Source organism: Rhamphochromis sp. 'chilingali', assembly GCF_963969265.1.
Source record: "Rhamphochromis sp. 'chilingali' genome assembly, chromosome: 11".
Taxonomy (NCBI): Eukaryota; Metazoa; Chordata; class Actinopteri; order Cichliformes; family Cichlidae; genus Rhamphochromis; species Rhamphochromis sp. 'chilingali'.
The window spans coordinates 31,892,348-31,910,950 of NC_137938.1; the positions used below are offsets into that span (position 1 = coordinate 31,892,348).

Below are 18,603 nucleotides of genomic sequence, written 5' to 3' on the forward strand. Positions count from 1 at the left end.
GGGGTGTGAAATGTATCTACAGTGAAGAGCACAATTTACATCTGTAGCTTGCAGATGTAAGATGATGGACTCTAAATTAAAGCAAAAATACTAAGAAAAAAATAGTAAAGGAGTGAAACCACGAGCTTCTTTTAATGGAATTCCCAAAGGGTTTTTTTGTTTTGTTTTTTCAGGGAAAACAGGGAGATCACAGTGGTTTTGGTGATTTCCCCTCCAGGGGAGAGTTTTTATCATGTTGTTTTTACATAAATGACAAATCCAAAGCATTATTGTAAATAATGATGTTATGATGTGCAGCAATCGGGTCTTAGTTATCTTAATTACGTCATAGTACTGTTACCGTATCACCCCCTGCTTTGGGGATTCCCATGATGTCACTTTTTTCCCACACATTTGTTTATTATTATTATTAATCTCTGGCTCTTTAGCCTGTCTTCCTCCCTTCACCCCAACAGGTTTCGTCAGATGGCTGCCCTGAGCCTGGTTCTACTGGAGGTTTTTCTTTCCAACTGTGACCAAAGCAGTTGCTCAGCGGAGTTTATATGATTGCCAGTGTTTTATCTGTGTTCTGTGTATTATTGGAGGGTCTTTACCTTACAATATAAAGCACCTTGAGGCAACTTTTGATTTGGTGCTATATTAATACTATTGAAATGAAACTGGAATTGAATCCATTGTTTACTCCATTCTATTCTTTTATAAAGTTCCAAGCCTTGTTGTGTTTCAGGGATTTGTGTGTTCCAGTGATCTGAGGAGCTACGCTATATTGCCAAAGTGTGTTTATGGGATTTTTTTTTTCTTTTACCATTCTTCCAGAAGTGCATTTGTGAGGTCAGACACTGATGTTGGGTGAAAAGGCCTGGTTCGCAGTCTCCGCTCTAATTCATCTCATAGCTTTTCTACTAGGTTGAGGTCAGGACTCTGTGCTGACCAGTCAAGTTCTTCCACACCAGACTCCCTCAGCCACGTCTTTATGGACCTTGCTTTGTGCACTGGTGCGCAGTCATGTTGGAAGAGGAAGGAGCCATCCCCAAGCTGTTCGTACAAAGCTGGGAGCATGAAATTATTCAAAATGCCTTTGTATGAAATGGCATTAGGGGTTCCTTCCACTGACACTAAGGGGCCCAGTCTAACTCCTGACAAACAACTCCATACTATAATCTCCCTTCCACGAAATGTTTCACTTGGCACAATGCAGTCAGACAAGTACCGCTCTCCTGCAACCGACAAACCCAGACTTGTCTATCAGATTGCCAGATGGAAAAGTCTGATTCATCACTCTAGAGAACGTGTCTCCACTGCTTTAGAGTCCAGTGACATCGTGTTTTACACCACTGCATCTGACACTTTGCATTTTGATTGGTGAGACAAGACTAGGATGCAGCTTTTGAGCCATGGGAACCTTTTTTCATGAAGCTTTCTACACTCTATTCTTGAGCTAATCTGAAGGTCACATGAAGTTGGAGGTCTGTAGTGACAGATGCTTCAGAAAGTTCACTTGAGCATCTGCTGATCCCACTCTGTAATTTTACATGGTAATACCATTTCATGGCGAACTTTCCGTTGTTCCCTTATCACTTCCATTTTGTTATAATACTTTGTTACAAACCAGCTCACTGTGGAATATTTAGTAGTGAGGACATTTTATGATTATATTTGTTAGACAGGAAGCATCCTATCATGGTACCACACTGGAATTCACTGAGCTCCTGAGAGTGACTCAATCTTTCACAAATGTTTGTGGAAGCATTTTGCATGCCAAGGTGCTAGATCAGTGAATACTTTTGGCAATATAATGTATGTTGTTGGGGGCAATTCACCCCTGGTAGGGTCTCTCAAGTCTAATTGATCCTGGGTGAGAGGCCAGACCAAGAGCAAATTTGGCAGCTCCTATTAGTAAAAAATCAAGGGTCCAATTTACTCTGCCTGGGACAGTGTCGCCAGGCAGGCCCTTCTGGAGCCCTTTAATCTGAACATTGGCTGCTGTTCTCTTAAGTTGCATTACATTTGTGGGCCACTGGAGTAAAAACTCTTTTGACAGTCCCAAGAATTATTATTATTTTCATTTTATTTCAATAATTATTCATTTTTCATATTGACAAGACAATGAAAAAAAACATAAACTGGATTAAAAAGTAACCAAACAACAGTCTCGTCATAGTCATTGTGCTTTTATGGAACATATTAGCTGTACATAAAAACAACAACAACAGCAACAACAACAACAAAAACTGTGTAAGATAAAACCCTTAAATGGTTGAAAGATATATACGTCACATCTACTGATTCTAAAGTAAAAAACACTTTAATCCATTCTGCAGTCAAAGGTCACTGTTACACAGTTATTGGGAAATGCAGTTAATCTAAACAGTCATACGGAAACAGCTCAATGCATGTAGATATGGTCAAGACAACCTGAGAACGACCACACTGCTTCAAGTCAACAGGACAGTGCTCAACAGTGACTCAGATAACCACTGGTTACAGTTAAGGTAAGGAGCAAATCTGAACACACAAACTGTACCTTAAAACAAATGGACTGCAGCAGCAATATATTATAATAATAAATAGTAATAATACAGGATACCACTCCTGTTAATAAAGAACACAAAACTGAACATTTCTGCTGTGACATTCAGAATTTGGTGAAACATTAAAATAAAACATGAAAAAATGTTTTATATTATGTCAATATGTATATATGAACCAAGGTCATAGATTTAGACAGCAACCTGTTGAATCTGTGCTATGAAGAATTAAAGCACTTCCGTAGACAAAAGAGGGTCCTGCTACTTTCAAGGTCTATCTGATTGTAGTGTAAAAGTACAATTCTTCACTTTATCAAAGCAAAAAATTTACAATGAAGCAATGATAAAACAGACAAAAGTGTGATAAAGGTGCTGTTAATGTGAGTGTGTCATCTCATTTCTGATTGAAATGGCAGTTTTATTTATATACCACATTTCATTAAAAGCAAACTTAACTTCAAGAACATGAATTGCCAAATGAAGTAAAAAACAATAAAATATAATCAAACAAAACCAAAACACCTACTGAAATAAAAAAGGTTTGAAGTTTTACCGTTTTGATGTACATCTCAGCTCTGACCACTAGATGTCAGCCATCCTCCTTCTGCCCGCCGCTAAGTTTTAATTGAAGGATGAATGTGGTTGATTCCCCACTTCAGTCTCTCTCTTTCTCTCTCTCGCCCCCCTTTCTACACGACTCTCTACCATCTCCGTCACACAGCCAAAATAATAAAATGCTGACTTCTCAAAGTGCTGTCAGTATGCCGGTCTCAGCATAGCAGCCCTGAAGCTTGACACACAGGAGAGAGGGGTGGGGGGTGGGGAGAGAAATAGGGGGTCGAGAGAGTGAGAGGAGGGAAAAAAGAGAAACAAGTTTCTCTGACAGCAGGCTCTGCCTTGCCCAGGGGCTTCAGCACTGCACTTCTGTGAAGGTAGGTGTGAGGCTGCTCTCTGTGTCTGTTTCAGTGAGTTTTTACTGGCATGTTTTAATGGCATCTCTTTGCCTCTTTGTGGGGCTTTCCTTCATCCACACTCTGTTGTGTCACTATGAGGTGTTTGTAAAATAGGAGAAAGGTGCTAGACAAATGGTATTGTCCAAAAATATGGTGTTTCTGTAAAGTTCTGTGCTTTTGTGGTTGATTTAACTATAAATCAGAAATGAGTTTTTTGGGGGGTTTTCTCCCAGATATAGCATCTAAAAGACATTCACTTAAATGAATCTATCAGTATGGTATTTGTAGGCTGCCCATCACTGTGTAAGTAATTTGTCACCGGGGATTTGGAGATGTTGTCTCAGGAGTCTGCAAAGTTTGGAAACCAGAAAAGGCTAAAGTTTACATGTGGCCTGCTCGTCCTCTCCATTTAACATCCATTAGTGCCTGATGTTTTACTATTATCACCAGGTCAGATTGTCTTTTTGGGATTGAATGGTGTAATTATATTAAAAGCAGGGACCTTTCATTTTATGTAGATGGGACCTTTTGGGTTTTTTGGCTCAGGTACAATGTTAGTGAAAGCCACAGTATGTCTTAAAAATGAATTTCTTCAATGGAACCCCCCAGCAAAGTGGTTCTTAGGGTGCTCAAAATGGTGCTCTGACTTGGTCTCACGGAGCAACCCAAGCTGGGGAGGATTCACACAGCTGTAAGTAGCTGACTTGTGAAGCTAAAATTAAGCTGAAGGGTGATTTGGAATGTTACACTTGGTCGGTAAGACGTGGAGAAGATGGCTCGCTGTTGGTGACAAATCTTCTGAGCTCTCGGTGGCAGAACGAGGCCTTAGCCTGCTCACGAGCAAAAAGAAAAAAAAACTTTTTCTGCTAACGTTACAGAAAATTGGATCTACCAAAAGAGCAAGGGAAACAGTGCAGTACAGTATTTGGAATCCCTTTAAAGTTTATTTATGTTCCAGGAAAGATAATGCACTGACACAGAAGCAGAGTGTAAATCATCTTGGAGCATTTATGAGTGCGTAACCTTTGTCACTATGAAATCTAGACGCTTGTAATGGTCTTTTACTTGTAAAATGCACTGTAACTCATCCCTGCTGCCTGCTTAAATGCAGTACTTTGACATGTATTCATTAGAACTCCTTGCATTTAAATTAAATATGATAAAAGTTATACGATGATAAAAGTTACCTTATAGTGAGTCATGGTTTTAATGCATTCACAATAAGTGCTTCTATCCTTCAGACCTCTAACAATCGTTGCTCCAAAATGAAGCTGCACCCATTTTTTTCTTCAAATAACTTCACAGAAGTTCAAGCATTGAAATCTCTCAATACTGGAGCTGCTGTAGACAACATAGTTGTGAAAATGCTTGTAGAAACTCAATAGATGGCTTGAGATGGAAGGTTTGTAAGGGCAGGATTTTAACTGTTGCAGACACACACACTGACAGCTGCAGACACCATGGATGAGCAGTTGTTCTTATTCCACTTTTTTCAGGCCTTCTTGGCATATGCCTGGAGACACTACATTGTGCCTGAGCAGTGCACAGTGTAGTGTAGTGTCTGCTAAAACAAGTTTGTGTGATCAAAACAAATTTATGTCACTTGGACCCAAGCGGGCATAGTTGTAGATGCAGAAACTGTAACACTGGCTTAACACTGGTTTAATAGGTGCAGTCATCAAGGGGAGTGGAGACCAGGCGTCTGTTCCTGTTGAGGAAAACTCCGTGTGCTTATCAGTCTTAGCTGAAATTTGCCCTGTGAGCTCAGTTATTCTGACTGACTGGACTTTTGCTCCCTTTGAGCAAGTTATATGAAGTTGGCCTGCATAGGTGTGATCTAATCAAAGGAGAGTGGGGGATACGTCAATAGCGACAGTCTTTGATTTACAGCTAAAATAACATTTAGTTTCTAGTTTTAATTTTTAGGAGGTAGAATTACTTGATGCAAAACAGTTTATACAAATGAGTCAAAGCAATGGGTTAAAAGGGACCTGGATTGAATGCTGCTTACAAAAGCAGTACTTATCTCAAGAGACGGTTTAAGGTTTACGTAAAATGACACAGTCTTATCTGAAACAAAGAATCAAATTTATCTGAATTTGAAAAAAAAAAACTTTTTCAGATCAAAACAGAAAAAATATGACCCATTGGACTTTTGTGATCTCACTAAAGGTTAAAAACAAAACTGTATTTCAATGAAACATCAATAACATGTAGCTGTACATTTATAGCCAGGCTTAGCTGAGATCACGACTCCTATAACTAGAGCAGCTGCAGGTGCAGGACGTGGTTGAGATTTTAACTGGAAAAAGAACGGTCCAGAGCCAGCTGGCAGCGGCAGGTGACGGTCGTTGCACTGCTCCACACCCACTTTGCTTTCTATCATGCAGAAACCCTGCTGGGACTGCTGGAGACAGATGCACATGCACAAATACACCATCTGTTTCCAATGTGGACAGGGGCTTCCTGGAATGTGTCAAAACACATCATTTGATCAGACTGTTAGTTTACCAGAGTGCTATTTTCTATAGTCTACCAAAGCTGACAGCAAGCAATTCCCTCAAAATTGTAAAGTTTTGACTCTGTTTTGTAGTTTTCATGTCTCAGTGGTAGTTTTGCCTTTTGATACTTTGAAGGTTAGCTTTCTGATTTGTCATTTTCCCCCTAATCTATCTTCCCTTTGTGATTATGTGACCCTTCAAGCCTCTATAAGTTAAGAAAATATGTTCTTCGGCGCTGGCAGGCTGTTGGTATCCAGTTGTCTGAGCCCTCACTCTCAGCTGGTCAGAACAGCCATGTATTTAGCTCATCAATAAGTAAGGCTCAAAGGCTTGACAGCAGGCAAATCACATGAGCTGAGTTTGGCCAGAAACCACTTTAAAAAAAGGGAAAAATGAATGATCTAGTTAGCCTCATTTTTTTTCATGTCACAATGTTTTGGATTTATTACACTGTCTGCTTCAAATGCATGAGTCAGACTAACATAAATATATATGAATAGGTAAAAAATGACATTTATCAGGCATTGCAGATTACATCATTAGTTTTCTTTTGATCATAGAAAAAAGCCCCACAATGCATCTTTAAATTTACCAATTTATTGATTTGATTTGACAGATTACCAGATAGTGTTCTGTGAAAAAAAAGGCATTTTAAAAAAGGAGTTCACTGTAATGACTTTTATTGATCTGAAGTCACATTAAAGCATTTTTGTCTGCATCTGTGACATGATGGTCCAGCAAAAGATGAATGACTCTGTAGCTGACTGATATTTAGTGGGGTTTTTTTTATAGCTATGAGTCTACTTTAAAGAGCTGGGGGAGCTTTACTGTCAAGAGACTGGTAAAACCTTTCATCCGTGGTAAAAAGTGAGTCTAAGTAGATTGATGCCTCACCTTGACCTGTAAGCTGCATCTTTTAAATCTCCTCTATCTTCCTCAACACTGGTTTATGCGATCCAGTGTTTGCGTCCCTGGCTTTACACATTAGAGGCACGCAGTGTTGATGAAAATAAAGATATACTTTAGTACATGTTATTTTGTGGGGTACAATATAATTTAATGGCCTATATTTTGTTTAAAAAACTCTGAATTCAGAGTTTTCACACATATGTGTATACACAGTACTCAGTATTACACAGTCACATTATGTGTGGGGACTAGACTTTACTGTGGGCATGAAAAGAAATCCCCACAATAAAGATTTGAAATTTTATGGGTAGAAACATGGCTTTTGGTTAGGTTAGGTCTGTGAAATTGATGTATGTCATTGTTTTGTCCTGTATGTGTATGCGTATTTGTGTGTTTGTGTGTGTCTGTCTGCCCTTTCTAATAAAATGTAACCTGATCGGTGACTCTAAGAACACAAACAAGCTTTCAGTCTCAGACGTTTTATGAAGAATAGAATAGAATAGAATAGAACAGAACAGAACAGAATAGAATAGAATAGAATAGAGTAGAATAGAATAGAATGGAATAGAACAGATTAGAATAGAATAGAATAGAATAGAATAGAATAGAATAGAATAGAATAGAATGCCCATTAATCGCAAAGTTATTTAGAGCTTCTGGAATAATGCAGAACAGTGCAGTTCAGTTCTATTTCCATGGTAACCAAGTTCCCATGGCGTCGTCAGGGAAACCAACTCATTTGGTTGTGTTGTATCACGACATTATTTTTTACTGATTTTCTAGAGAAACTCTGGTGACACAACAAACTCACAGGGCCTTACAAACAAACACAAGGTGTGCCTTTCCACCTCAGGCCGATGTCCTTATTCAACTTTTCATATCAGAAATTTTGTGTGTTAAATGTTTCAGCTTTTTCATGTGTTTGTGCTTTTGTTTTGAAAAAACAATGATCAAGAAAACAAGTGAAAATCCTAAAAGGGGATGTGGCTCATTTGTATGTTGTAAACCATTGTTATAAATAATTTATATCTTGATACACAGCTTTTATTTTCAATTCATTTAAAAATGGAAATGAGAAACTTGACATCTGCTGCACATATGCAGTCACTAATTTGGACCATCTTGAATGTGTTTCGACAAACTTTGTTTCAGTATAAATGAAAATAAAGAGCAAGGGCTCCCTGAAACACAAAACCCCGCAACCACAATAGAGTTATTTGAGTGCTGGAAAAGTACACTTTTCAGATCACTTTGGATAGTGGAAAGTTACTCTGAATTATGCTGTCCTAATCCATCCTTGAGCACGTGATTATGTTGTCATGCAAAAGAACTGCCTGCTATAAAACACTCGGAGTTATAGATGTGAGTGGTTTCTGACATCACGCTAGCAGACTGCCTGCAAGATACAATATTGTATGACCTGATCTGCAATGGTTTTCGCTCTGTTACCAAGTTGGGAAAAAATTTGGAGTAAAAATGAAAACACTGGCCCTTTAACCTGATAGCTGCATTACTCATACTTTGACCCAGATGTATACATGTTCTGTCACTGTGGTATTTTCATGTTTGGGGAGCCCTGTGGTGTTGTATGTAGACCACACTCTTTGTTATTTGAGGCTGGTGTGAATTAACTGCAACGTTTTAATGTGTCAAAAGCATAACTGTGTCACTGAGTTTTCATCCCTGGGTGCAGATATGTTTCGGGTGGGTCCACAACTGTATCAGCGAGTGTCTGTCAATGATAAATAAGGGATTGCACTTTCCACTCCTCTCTTCTCTCCATTTGACTATTCTTAGTCACTGTGTGGTAAGCTGAGGGTTTAAAGTTACAAAGACCTCATTCTCGCTCTCAGTCTTTCGTTGCTTACACTTCTTCGTGTCACTGACTCTCTTCTGTTAAAACTGCAAAGCATCAGTGGGCTCTTCTGCTGCAGTTTGCTTTAAGGTGAAAATAAAGACTATGCAAGAATGTGATCTGGGGGCTGCTGTAGCATATTTCCACAGACACTGCTTTCCTGAGTATTGCAGATGTATTATTGGAAGCGCATCTATTATTATCATAATAGCATTATTGAAGCACTCTGGATAGGGCAGCTGATAGGAGATCACGATGCTACTTGCCAAGGACAGTGGTTGACAAAATACAAAGAAGGGGACCCCTTGTGGTCCTTGACAGGTTTCCAAGAGGATCCCAGATAAAATAAGAGCTGGGTGGTTTATCATTTACTTATATAGTCAGTAGATCTGCGGATTAAGCTTTCTGACCATGAGCTGTAACATCCTCTGTTAGCATCTGGCTGAGGATTTCAAAAGCCTGTGTTTACACTGCAACATGTTTAATGTAGGCTATAGTAATGCTAAAACAGTACTCAGTCACTCCTTTGTCTTGCATGATTAACAGTCAAAGCTAAGCTTTTTACAATGAAACTGATATTATTGTAAGAGTTTCTAACATAATAAGTGACAGCACAAGATAAGTAAAAGAGGGTTGGAAATAGGACACAGTAAAAGAAGCCAAGGTATGACAGAAAAAAGATTTTAGATAAAAGAGTATAAAGATTGATTGTCCTCTCTTCTTTTCCCCCCTTTTTTACTGGCAGTGCCCTCTTACCCAGGGGTGCGCAGCAGTGTGTATGAGTGTGTGTGTATATATGTGAGTCACAGCCTCAGGAACCATGTCAGACCCCAGGGACATTGATGAGGATGCCATCCTCAAAGGCCTTAGTGCCGCGGAGCTGGATCAGCTGGAGTATGAGCTGCAGGAGATGGACCCTGAGGTATGGATGATTTGACCTAAAACCTGCTTTTCCAGTGTCATGGGGCTTTAATAGCTGGTTCCTGACATTCACAAGTCTTACCTTTGTGCCGAAAATCTACCCGACATCAGGAGTAGCTTGTTAACCATCAGACATGTGGGAAGTATGTGACATCTAAAGCAAGAACTACATTTTTTGTACCCTTTGTTACTTGTAAATTTTTTACTAGTAGGAGAGTAAAAGCAAATGATGAAGTTTTAAAGCATACCTCTCAGTCAGTAAACTGTAGTGTTGCCATATCAAACATTACCCAATTATAAAGATAAAATAACATGGTTCTACAATGCAGAAAGTGCATGGGTTACAAATTACATTTCATTTTAGTGACTTCTTTCATAAAAGAAAATTTTTTTAATGGGTCTCTCACTTTTCACATTAGATGTAAAAAAAAAAAAAAATAGCATCCATTTGCAGAAAATGTTCATTTGATGCACTTTCAGTGCAGGGTAGAACATTACCTGCAAGAAGAGTGAGTCTAGACGTTTTATATAATTCTTAGAAGGAAAGTAAGATAACAAGGAAGGAAGACAACAAGGAACCTTCTCAGCTATCTTTTGGGTAATAAATTCTGCTGCTTCTCTGTTCAGATCATTTGATATACCTAAAACTTTCTACTAATTTAGTCTTATTTTCCCATCAACATAATATGATCCGATGTTCTCCCAGAATGCCATGCTGCCGGCTGGCTTTCGGCAACGAGATCAGACAAAGAAGACCCCGACGGGGCCATTTGACCGTGACGCCCTGATGAAGCACCTGGAGAAGCAGGCCATGGAGCACGAGGACAGGGAGGACCTGGTGCCCTTCACCGGTGAAAAGAAAGGTGGGAAAGCAGATTCTTTGTCTGAGGATTTATGTAGGTGTCCTGTTACATAATATGCAGCAAGTCATTTAATTTTGTTTTCAGGCTAAAGTTTGAACATACAGTAAAAATCTATCTAAGCACTTTCAATATCTCCCCTTTCAATTGGGAATAGTTAGTCACTAATATCAACAATGGAATTTGCAATAAATGGAAACTAGTGATGCGAAAAGCAGATGTTCTTGGGATTCACCACTGAAATTGTGAAGATAAATGAGCACAAAAAAGAGCTGAGAAAGCACCGTGTAGGATTAAGTGAAACCTGAGTTTATTAAAGCTCCATTTGTGATATGTTTTGGGAAAAATCATACAAATAAAGCTTTCATGAGAAGTGAAATTATTAGATAGATAACTTCATTAAGAAATATATATATAAACAAACATCAGATATTTTGTAGTTTTTTTTAACTACCTTTTTTGGCCTTTGCTACCCTTTTGCCTGCTTTTGTCTTCTTATTTATCATCTTTTTCTTTCTGTATCTAGGAAAGCCTTTTGTGGCCAAGAAAGCACCAGAGATCCCCCTGCATGAGCAGGTGATCCTGGAACCAGAGCTAGAGGAGGCCTTGAAAAATGCCACTGATGCAGAGATGTGCGATATTGCAGGTAAGATTTACTATTGCTACTGTTTACTATTACTACTAATTGTTTGGCAGCACTATACTTATGTAGTATATATACTATATACACATTGGTTTTTTACAAGTGCAACTTAGTAAACAGGGCGCTTTTATGACAGGCTTTATCAGGCTGCAGATAATTCCAAAATCTATATTTAGTCTGTATTTCAGGAGCTAAACATCTAACGATCCTACAGGTAATCACAGGTAAAAGGGAACTGCAACTACTACTCTGACCACAAGTTCTTAGAAAAAAAAAAACTATGTATCCATCCATCCATCCCCTTATCCAGTGGAGGCTTGCAGGGAAGTTGGAGAGGTTGGGTGCATACTGGACAGGGTGGCAGTTTATCCCAGGATGCACAAAAGACAAAACATAACAGCAATCTCATATTTAAGGAATAGTCCTTTAGTTTGTTCTCTCCCTAATACTGTAATGAGGGGAACCAGTGTTGCCTTCATGAATCACATACATACAATAGGAGACAGATTTCTCAGTCAGATCTGCTCATCGTTTCCAGTGAACAGATCTGACTGAGAAATCAAGGAACAGTGCATGCTCAGCAACTTGTGAAGTAAAGCATACGTTGCTTTATCATTCATTCCAACTGTAATGAGGACCATTAATTTATAAAATGAACATTGTTTTTATTTGATAAGATTTGGAACTAGAGACCGAGACCGTAAACTTGTTAGGGAAATGTTTACTGAGATCACAGGCAAAGGAGCTGGAGGGTCATTTTCTCATAGACTTCTACATAACCAAACATCTTTTTGAAACCAGAGCCATTGCCCTCTTGTACTTTTGTGAGGGATGAAATGGGTAAAATAAAGTGTTAAATGCGAATATTAGCAACGGTTCTGTCCCAGTAAGCCGTACTAATGAGCCGGCATTCATAACACCAAGACCCCGACTCACCTATGACATGTAAAAATGTCTGTAATTACATCTTTTTTATGTGTGATGTCATCTGTTTGTCCTCATGCAATTTCCCATCAGTCGGTGCTTATTAACCAACAATGACATGCACAGCATACTGTGACCTCAGTGTTTTCATCACAGCGGCTTTGACCCACATAGTTCTATTATACAGATCCATTCTCTTTCTACTGCTAGCTTTATATTGTTTCCCTCAACACTGAGACAGCTCGGTTAATGACATGGCCAAACATGTGACGGGGTCCAATTCCCCACGCTCAGCAACACAAAAATAAATAGGTCTGGCTCCAGGCCACCGAAGGAAGGGTGGAGTGGACATGGGGATGGTGGAGGCAAAGATATTGTATCTGTTTAAAACATACTGTGTTTGCAGATAAAGCCTCAGTTTTCCATGTTTCCAGAAACTTGAAATTAAAAAAAAAGTTCACACTTGTTGGATTGCTTTGTTCTTGAATAATAAAATCATTTAAGAGGTGATTTTGACATTTTTTAATGTACTAATGCATCTTAGGTTAGTAGTAATGGTAAACAGCCAAACTAAAGAAAATGTAGTGACAGTATGACCACTGCAGCTTTGTCAAAGTTAACAGTATCCTGTGCAATGCCCTTTCTGGGTTTCTTAAATGTTAGAGAGAAATCAAAACCCTTACAGCCTTCCTCAGTGAGTTACGTTGCTCATCAGTAATTGGACAAGACCTATTTGGGGGAGCTATTTTACAAATGCAGAAAAAATGAAAACGGAAAACCTTAGATTTTCTAAAATCCTCTACACACCATTAATCCTAAATGCCGGATGGTATTTTAGGCAAAGTCAAACTGAAGCATAAAACATGCTTTATTGAGTGTGAAACCCTGATGTGCCAAACAGGCAGGCAGGCATCCGGAAAGGCATAGTAGGGGAACATGTTTGTCCAGCACCATGAGTCTGACAGAGAGACCGCCGTTTTAAGCTTGGATAGAGTCCAGATGGGGATTAAACCTCGGTTAGCCTCTGTCAGTCTATTGTTGGGGCTTTCTGGTAAACAGACTGAAGGGAGTGAATAGCCTGGCTGGCATGTCCAACAAATCACTTAAGGATTTTGATTTATATAAGACAATAGCAGTTTATTTGAATTGGTTTAAATTGATCTTGTCTTGATTTATTTAGATTTATCTCAGTTTATTTAAAAGAATTCCAGCATTAATTTTTTTTTAGGTTGCTGTTAGTGTATTTAGCCACTTTAGGATGGCATACACACACACACACACACACACACACACACACACACACACACACACACACACACACACACACACACACACACACACACACACACACACACACACAAGGACCTTCCCATGGTTAGAAATACTCCGACGTTGAATGAGGAGGTTGGTGGGAAGGTGCTATGCAGGGAGGTGTTGCTGTCACAGCAGTTGGTTTGTCAGAGACTTTGGACCTGGCAGGTTTCGACAAGAGCAAAAAAAAACACAAAACAACTTGAAGTCTGCCTCCTCCTGGTTGTAAAGAGTAACAGCAATAGAAAAAGAAGCCCCGATTCAACAGCTGTAGAAGGTATTCATTAGTAAATATTTTATATAAGTGTAAGTTCTATTTTTTTGCGTGAGTTCTATGTTTTTTTCTAGTTCACATGAATATAATAATGAAGACAACAGTAATTTTATCCAATGATAAACTGCAGAAATTGGGAAAAAAATTATCACAGTATATTGTCACCTAATCTTCAAACTACTAAAACTACCGTGAATATTATGATACTATAATATTACAGTGCATATTAAACACAATAAAATAACACAATACTAACTCCTGCACTAATATGCAGATTGTGAGGTTCTTATTTAATATTTTATTATTTCCAGTTTGGGTTCCTCTTTGCTACATTTCAGCAGTAAATGCTACTTTGACATTACTACTCTAATATGACAGGTATACTTTGTATTTTGAAATGGTCTTTATAGCATTTATGATCAGCTCATATTGCTATACAGTTAAGCTTAGAGGTATAACATGTAAAAGCAGGAGAATATCTTTTTACATCACAATTTTAGCATATGTTAGCAGTTACTGTAAAACAAAAAAGGTATAAATAATTATTTTTAACATCTAACGCTGAACACAATTATTGTGCATCACGTGAATGTCTTGGTTTTATTGTCCTGCAGTGTTATTGTTTTTGTTTTGCTGAGGTGTCAGCTGTTTAAGAAAATCTAAATGCGATACGCCCGTCCTGCACTACCACATCAAACAGCTGACAGACATGGGTCAGCGTATTGCTGATTGTGACCACTGGCAACCTCCATAACAAACCTAAAAACAGGAAAACAAAAAAGCCAGTGAACACTGAACTATAACTTCAACTTAATGCAACAGGAATGATGCAAAGATATAGTTAGTGTTACTTAAGAAAAGCAGTACTTCCTTCACCTTTTCTAAATACTTGCTATTGATGTATTTTTAGGATTAGTTTGACCTGACAAATACTTTAGGTGCCCCTAAACAGAGTCTTTTCTTCTTTTAACTTTGTGTTGTCACAAATTAACACTGTCTCAATGTCAGCTATAATAACACTAAGAATTCTAGAGGCCCGCAGATTGACCCTGAAAGTTGTGTATTGTGCAAGGTATCTTTACTTCCTTGGGGGCCCCTCGAAAGTGTAAGATTAGAAGTCCCCACTGAACTCAGACAACAGTTTCCTTATCTCATCAAACACCTGTGCACACACACATAGACACACACAGGAGATGAAGGAAAAGGAAAAACTAACTGTGGCACTTTAGGTTTTGTCCTCGCCACAGAAACATTTTTTCCTAGCAAAGCAATATTAACAAACTTGCCTTTGGTATATCAGTACAGGGACACAGGACACACCATTAAAACTAGCTAAAAAAAATAAGTATAACAGGGGCACAACTCTCTGATTTTATTCAAATAGTATAGATATTTTTATCTGAATGTATTCATGGTGATTGTTTTCCTGTATTTACAGCTATCCTTGGAATGTACACGCTGATGAGTAACAAGCAGTACTACGATGCTCTGGGCACCACAGGCACCATCGCCAACACCGAGGGCATCAACAGTATGTCTGAAAGCCAAAGACATTTATGAGCTATTGCTTATACTCACACAGACAGACGTTAAAATGAAATGCAGACAGACATGTGACAGTACTGTATGTTTTATTGTGTACCGTTTACACTGTAGCCAAAGTTGTGATCATTTATCTCCTTCAGGCGTTGTGAAACCAGATCCTTTCAAGGTCTTCCCTGAGGAGCCTCCAAACCCCACCAATGTGGAGGAAACCCTGGAGAGAATTCACAACAATGATAGCAGTCTGACTGAAGTCAACCTTAACAACATCAAGGTCAGCTCATTGGAACGTCACAATTATGAAAAAATTATGCACAGATAAAAAAAAAATGTTTGTCAAAGGGAGCTTGAAGCTGGACTCAGAGTCCTTAAACGCCCAAACAAGATTAATTTCCCATATGACAACAAATATTACACAATCGTTTCAGTGAACCAGCTCATGTCATATGCTATACTGATCCTTGGCTGCAAAACCCGGATCTGCAAGCTTATCAAGTATTCCTTGTTTGCGAACTGAACATCTCCGTATTTTCCTTGCAGGACATTCCCATCCCAACACTAAAAGAGATCTTTGAAGCGATGAAAGGAAACTCTCACGTGGAGTTTCTGAGCATCGCTGCAACCCGAAGCAACGACCCTGTGGCATATGTGAGTAAATTACCCACTGTAATTATCAACTGCTTGCCAATGACAGCAAATTTCCTCAAAGTTTAAATCAATTTTTATGGTATTTATTTCTTTGATATAAAAATCTTAGAAATGTCTTACAGTTTATATCTCGTTCTAGCTACAGATCTGTTTGTTTACTGAATGACTCTTGATTGAGGGTATTAGAGGATATTTATTTGTAGTGTAAAATATCAACTTAAGGTACTGTTGTACCTCTACTGTGTAATATTGTTTCACATAAAAAGAGATTAATTGCAATGACTGAAGTTTTCCTTCAGATTCTATAAAGATCTCCTTTTCTTTGTCACCTGCTCTTCAGATGCACTGTGGTAAACTATAGTTTATATCCGAATGTGTCTGCCACCTGACTATAAAAAATATTTTTAAGTCCTTAAGAGCTTTTAAAATGTGGAAGAAAAATATAGTTTCAATGTGCGTTTCTGTCTGTGTTTCTAGGCATGCGCTGAGATGCTGCAGGAGAACACCAGCTTACAGAGTCTTAACATCGAGTCTAACTTCATCACTGCAGACGGCATGATGGCGATCATCAAAGCAATGGCTAATAACGCCACACTGATGGAGCTCAAGATTGACAACCAGGTTAGAAACAAATTATTGGACATGCTGTGCATCTACAGCTGATAATTTGCAAGCCACTTTGATACTCACCTGTAGAATAATTTAAGCCTGGCACACAAACGTACCATTTGTGTGCAAAACAATGCCAACATCTACAGTTTTACAGACATTAAATTGTAATTTTGTACCAACAAAGTGATTCCAAAAGAGCTATTAACCGAAGACTTGGCATATTTCAGCATGATGTGCAGTGTAATCTAAAAAAAAAAGAAAGAAATTAAATTGAAAAACACAATGAAACATGGAATGACCTCCCCAGAGGCTGGACCTGAACATTACTGAAGCAGTGTGGGATCGTCTTGGCAGAGAAGCTTTAAATGTCCTTCAAGAAGCCTGGAGAACTGTTCCTGAAGACTATTTAAAAAAAAAATTATAAGTCTGCCTAAAAGAAGAAAAATGGTGGTAACACCAACTATTAATTTTCAAGCTCATTAGAACTGTGCAGACTTTGCCATTTCCATCAATGCATGCATTTCCAATTTTCATGGTAACATATAAAAAAAGACTTATGCACAGCAACCAAAACAAGACATCCTAATTTTTATTGTCCAAGTATGAAATAACTGAGTTAATACTCATACCCAATGACATGCTTTTCTTACTGCTTTCAAATTTAATTCACAATGGAAAAAAGGACTCAGTGCTTGATTGTGTTATCCTTTCATGTATCATATAGCGACAAAAACTTGGAGACTCGGTTGAGATGGAGATTGCCTCCATGTTGGAGAACAACTCCAGTATCCTGAGATTTGGCTACCACTTCACCCAGCAGGGTCCCCGAGCCAGAGCCGCCATGGCCATCACACGAAACAATGACATGAGTAAGAAACCTGAATCCATGGTCAGATAGTCTTGAAATATTCATGTATAATACAAGGAATCATTTAAAGTGTTATTGGATTGTGCAACAGAATATGAAATCGGCATCTTCTCTCTTTTACATAGTTCGTCAGCAAAGATTAAGATGAACACGACAAGGAGTGAGCAGAAGAGCAACCATTAGCCCCTCGAAGCCTGCAAAAACGGATGACTCTTGTGCCAGCTCACTGTGGTGCAGCAGAGCTGAATGAATTCTTCCAAATTAATTCTGGTCACTGTGCCTGGGGGAAACCATGTCTAACATCCATGTTCAACCATTCATTTCATTTACTGCAGCAAGAGTTTTGTAGGTTGCTGAATTTCTCATAAAGGCATGTAGAGATCACAAGCACAACCTGAAGTGTCTTTTTTGTGCTTTTAGTTTATGCGTCACCAACATCAACCCAAACAAATAGTTAACTATTTTCATTCACTAACTCAATGTGGTGCTATATCATATGTGGGAGAGGGGGGAAAAAATCTGTAAATACTTTAAATAAAAATATATATTCGATTATTTTTTGTAATTGTTTGGTAAGTTTAATTTTATTGTTTCTAATTCTTATTGCACACATAAATATTATACTCAACAAATATTGTTTTAAATGCACCAAGAAAAAAAAAATCATACTTTGGTACATTTAAGCAGACTATCTACAGGTTGTGAGTAATCTGTATTTGAGCCACTGATACTGGATAAACTGCTATTTACAAAAGTGACAGCATTTTCTTTTCAAAATTGTGTCCATCAAATAATTGCCATCTTGTAAACCTGAATCAAGAAATTACTTAAATAAAACCTGACTGACAAAGTGAAGTCGGCTAAAAGATTTAGACTCAAGAACAGAAGAAAAACAAAGTCCTTGACATCTATATGGGAAGGCTTTGGGACTCCAACGAACCACGGTGAGAGCCATTATCCCCAAATGGACCAAACTTAGAACAATGGTGAACCGTACCAGAAATTGCCAACCTACCAAAATGACTCCAAGAGGACATCAAGAACTCATCCTGGAGGTCACGAAGGAACCCAGCATAACATCTAAAGAACCAAAAGCCTCCCTTATGATTGAACAATAACAAAGAGAGTGGGCAAAAATGGTATCCATTGGAGAGTTCCAAAGAGAGAAATCACAGCTGACCAAAAAGAACACAAAGGCTCATCTCATATTTCCCCCCAAAAAACATCTTGATGATCTCCAAGACTTTGGTGAAA

General features: G+C 38.5%; 1 protein-coding gene across 1 annotated transcript; it reads left to right on the forward strand.

The window, feature by feature from the left end:
* The first annotated feature begins 3,338 nt into the window (after positions 1–3,338).
* Positions 3,339–17,906, forward strand: tmod4 (tropomodulin 4 (muscle)). Its single transcript, XM_080897513.1, has 10 exons — positions 3,339–3,460; positions 9,492–9,668; positions 10,374–10,530; positions 11,054–11,173; positions 15,118–15,210; positions 15,365–15,495; positions 15,762–15,869; positions 16,347–16,490; positions 17,206–17,350; positions 17,475–17,906. The coding sequence occupies exons 2-10, from the start codon at positions 9,567–9,569 to the stop codon at positions 17,495–17,497; spliced, it is 1,023 nt and encodes a 340-aa protein (XP_080753639.1). The 5' UTR covers positions 3,339–3,460; positions 9,492–9,566; the 3' UTR covers positions 17,498–17,906.
* The last annotated feature ends 697 nt before the right edge of the window (positions 17,907–18,603 follow it).

Excerpts from the sequence above, each read along its gene's own strand:
- tmod4 (XM_080897513.1), top strand. The coding sequence starts at position 9,567 with ATGTCAGACCCCAGGGACATTGATGAGGATGCCATCCTCAAAGGCCTT. Across the intron at positions 9,669-10,373 it reads TGCAGGAGATGGACCCTGAG|AATGCCATGCTGCCGGCTGG; the intron begins GTATGGATGATT and ends ATGTTCTCCCAG. Across the intron at positions 15,211-15,364 it reads CAACACCGAGGGCATCAACA|GCGTTGTGAAACCAGATCCT; the intron begins GTATGTCTGAAA and ends TATCTCCTTCAG.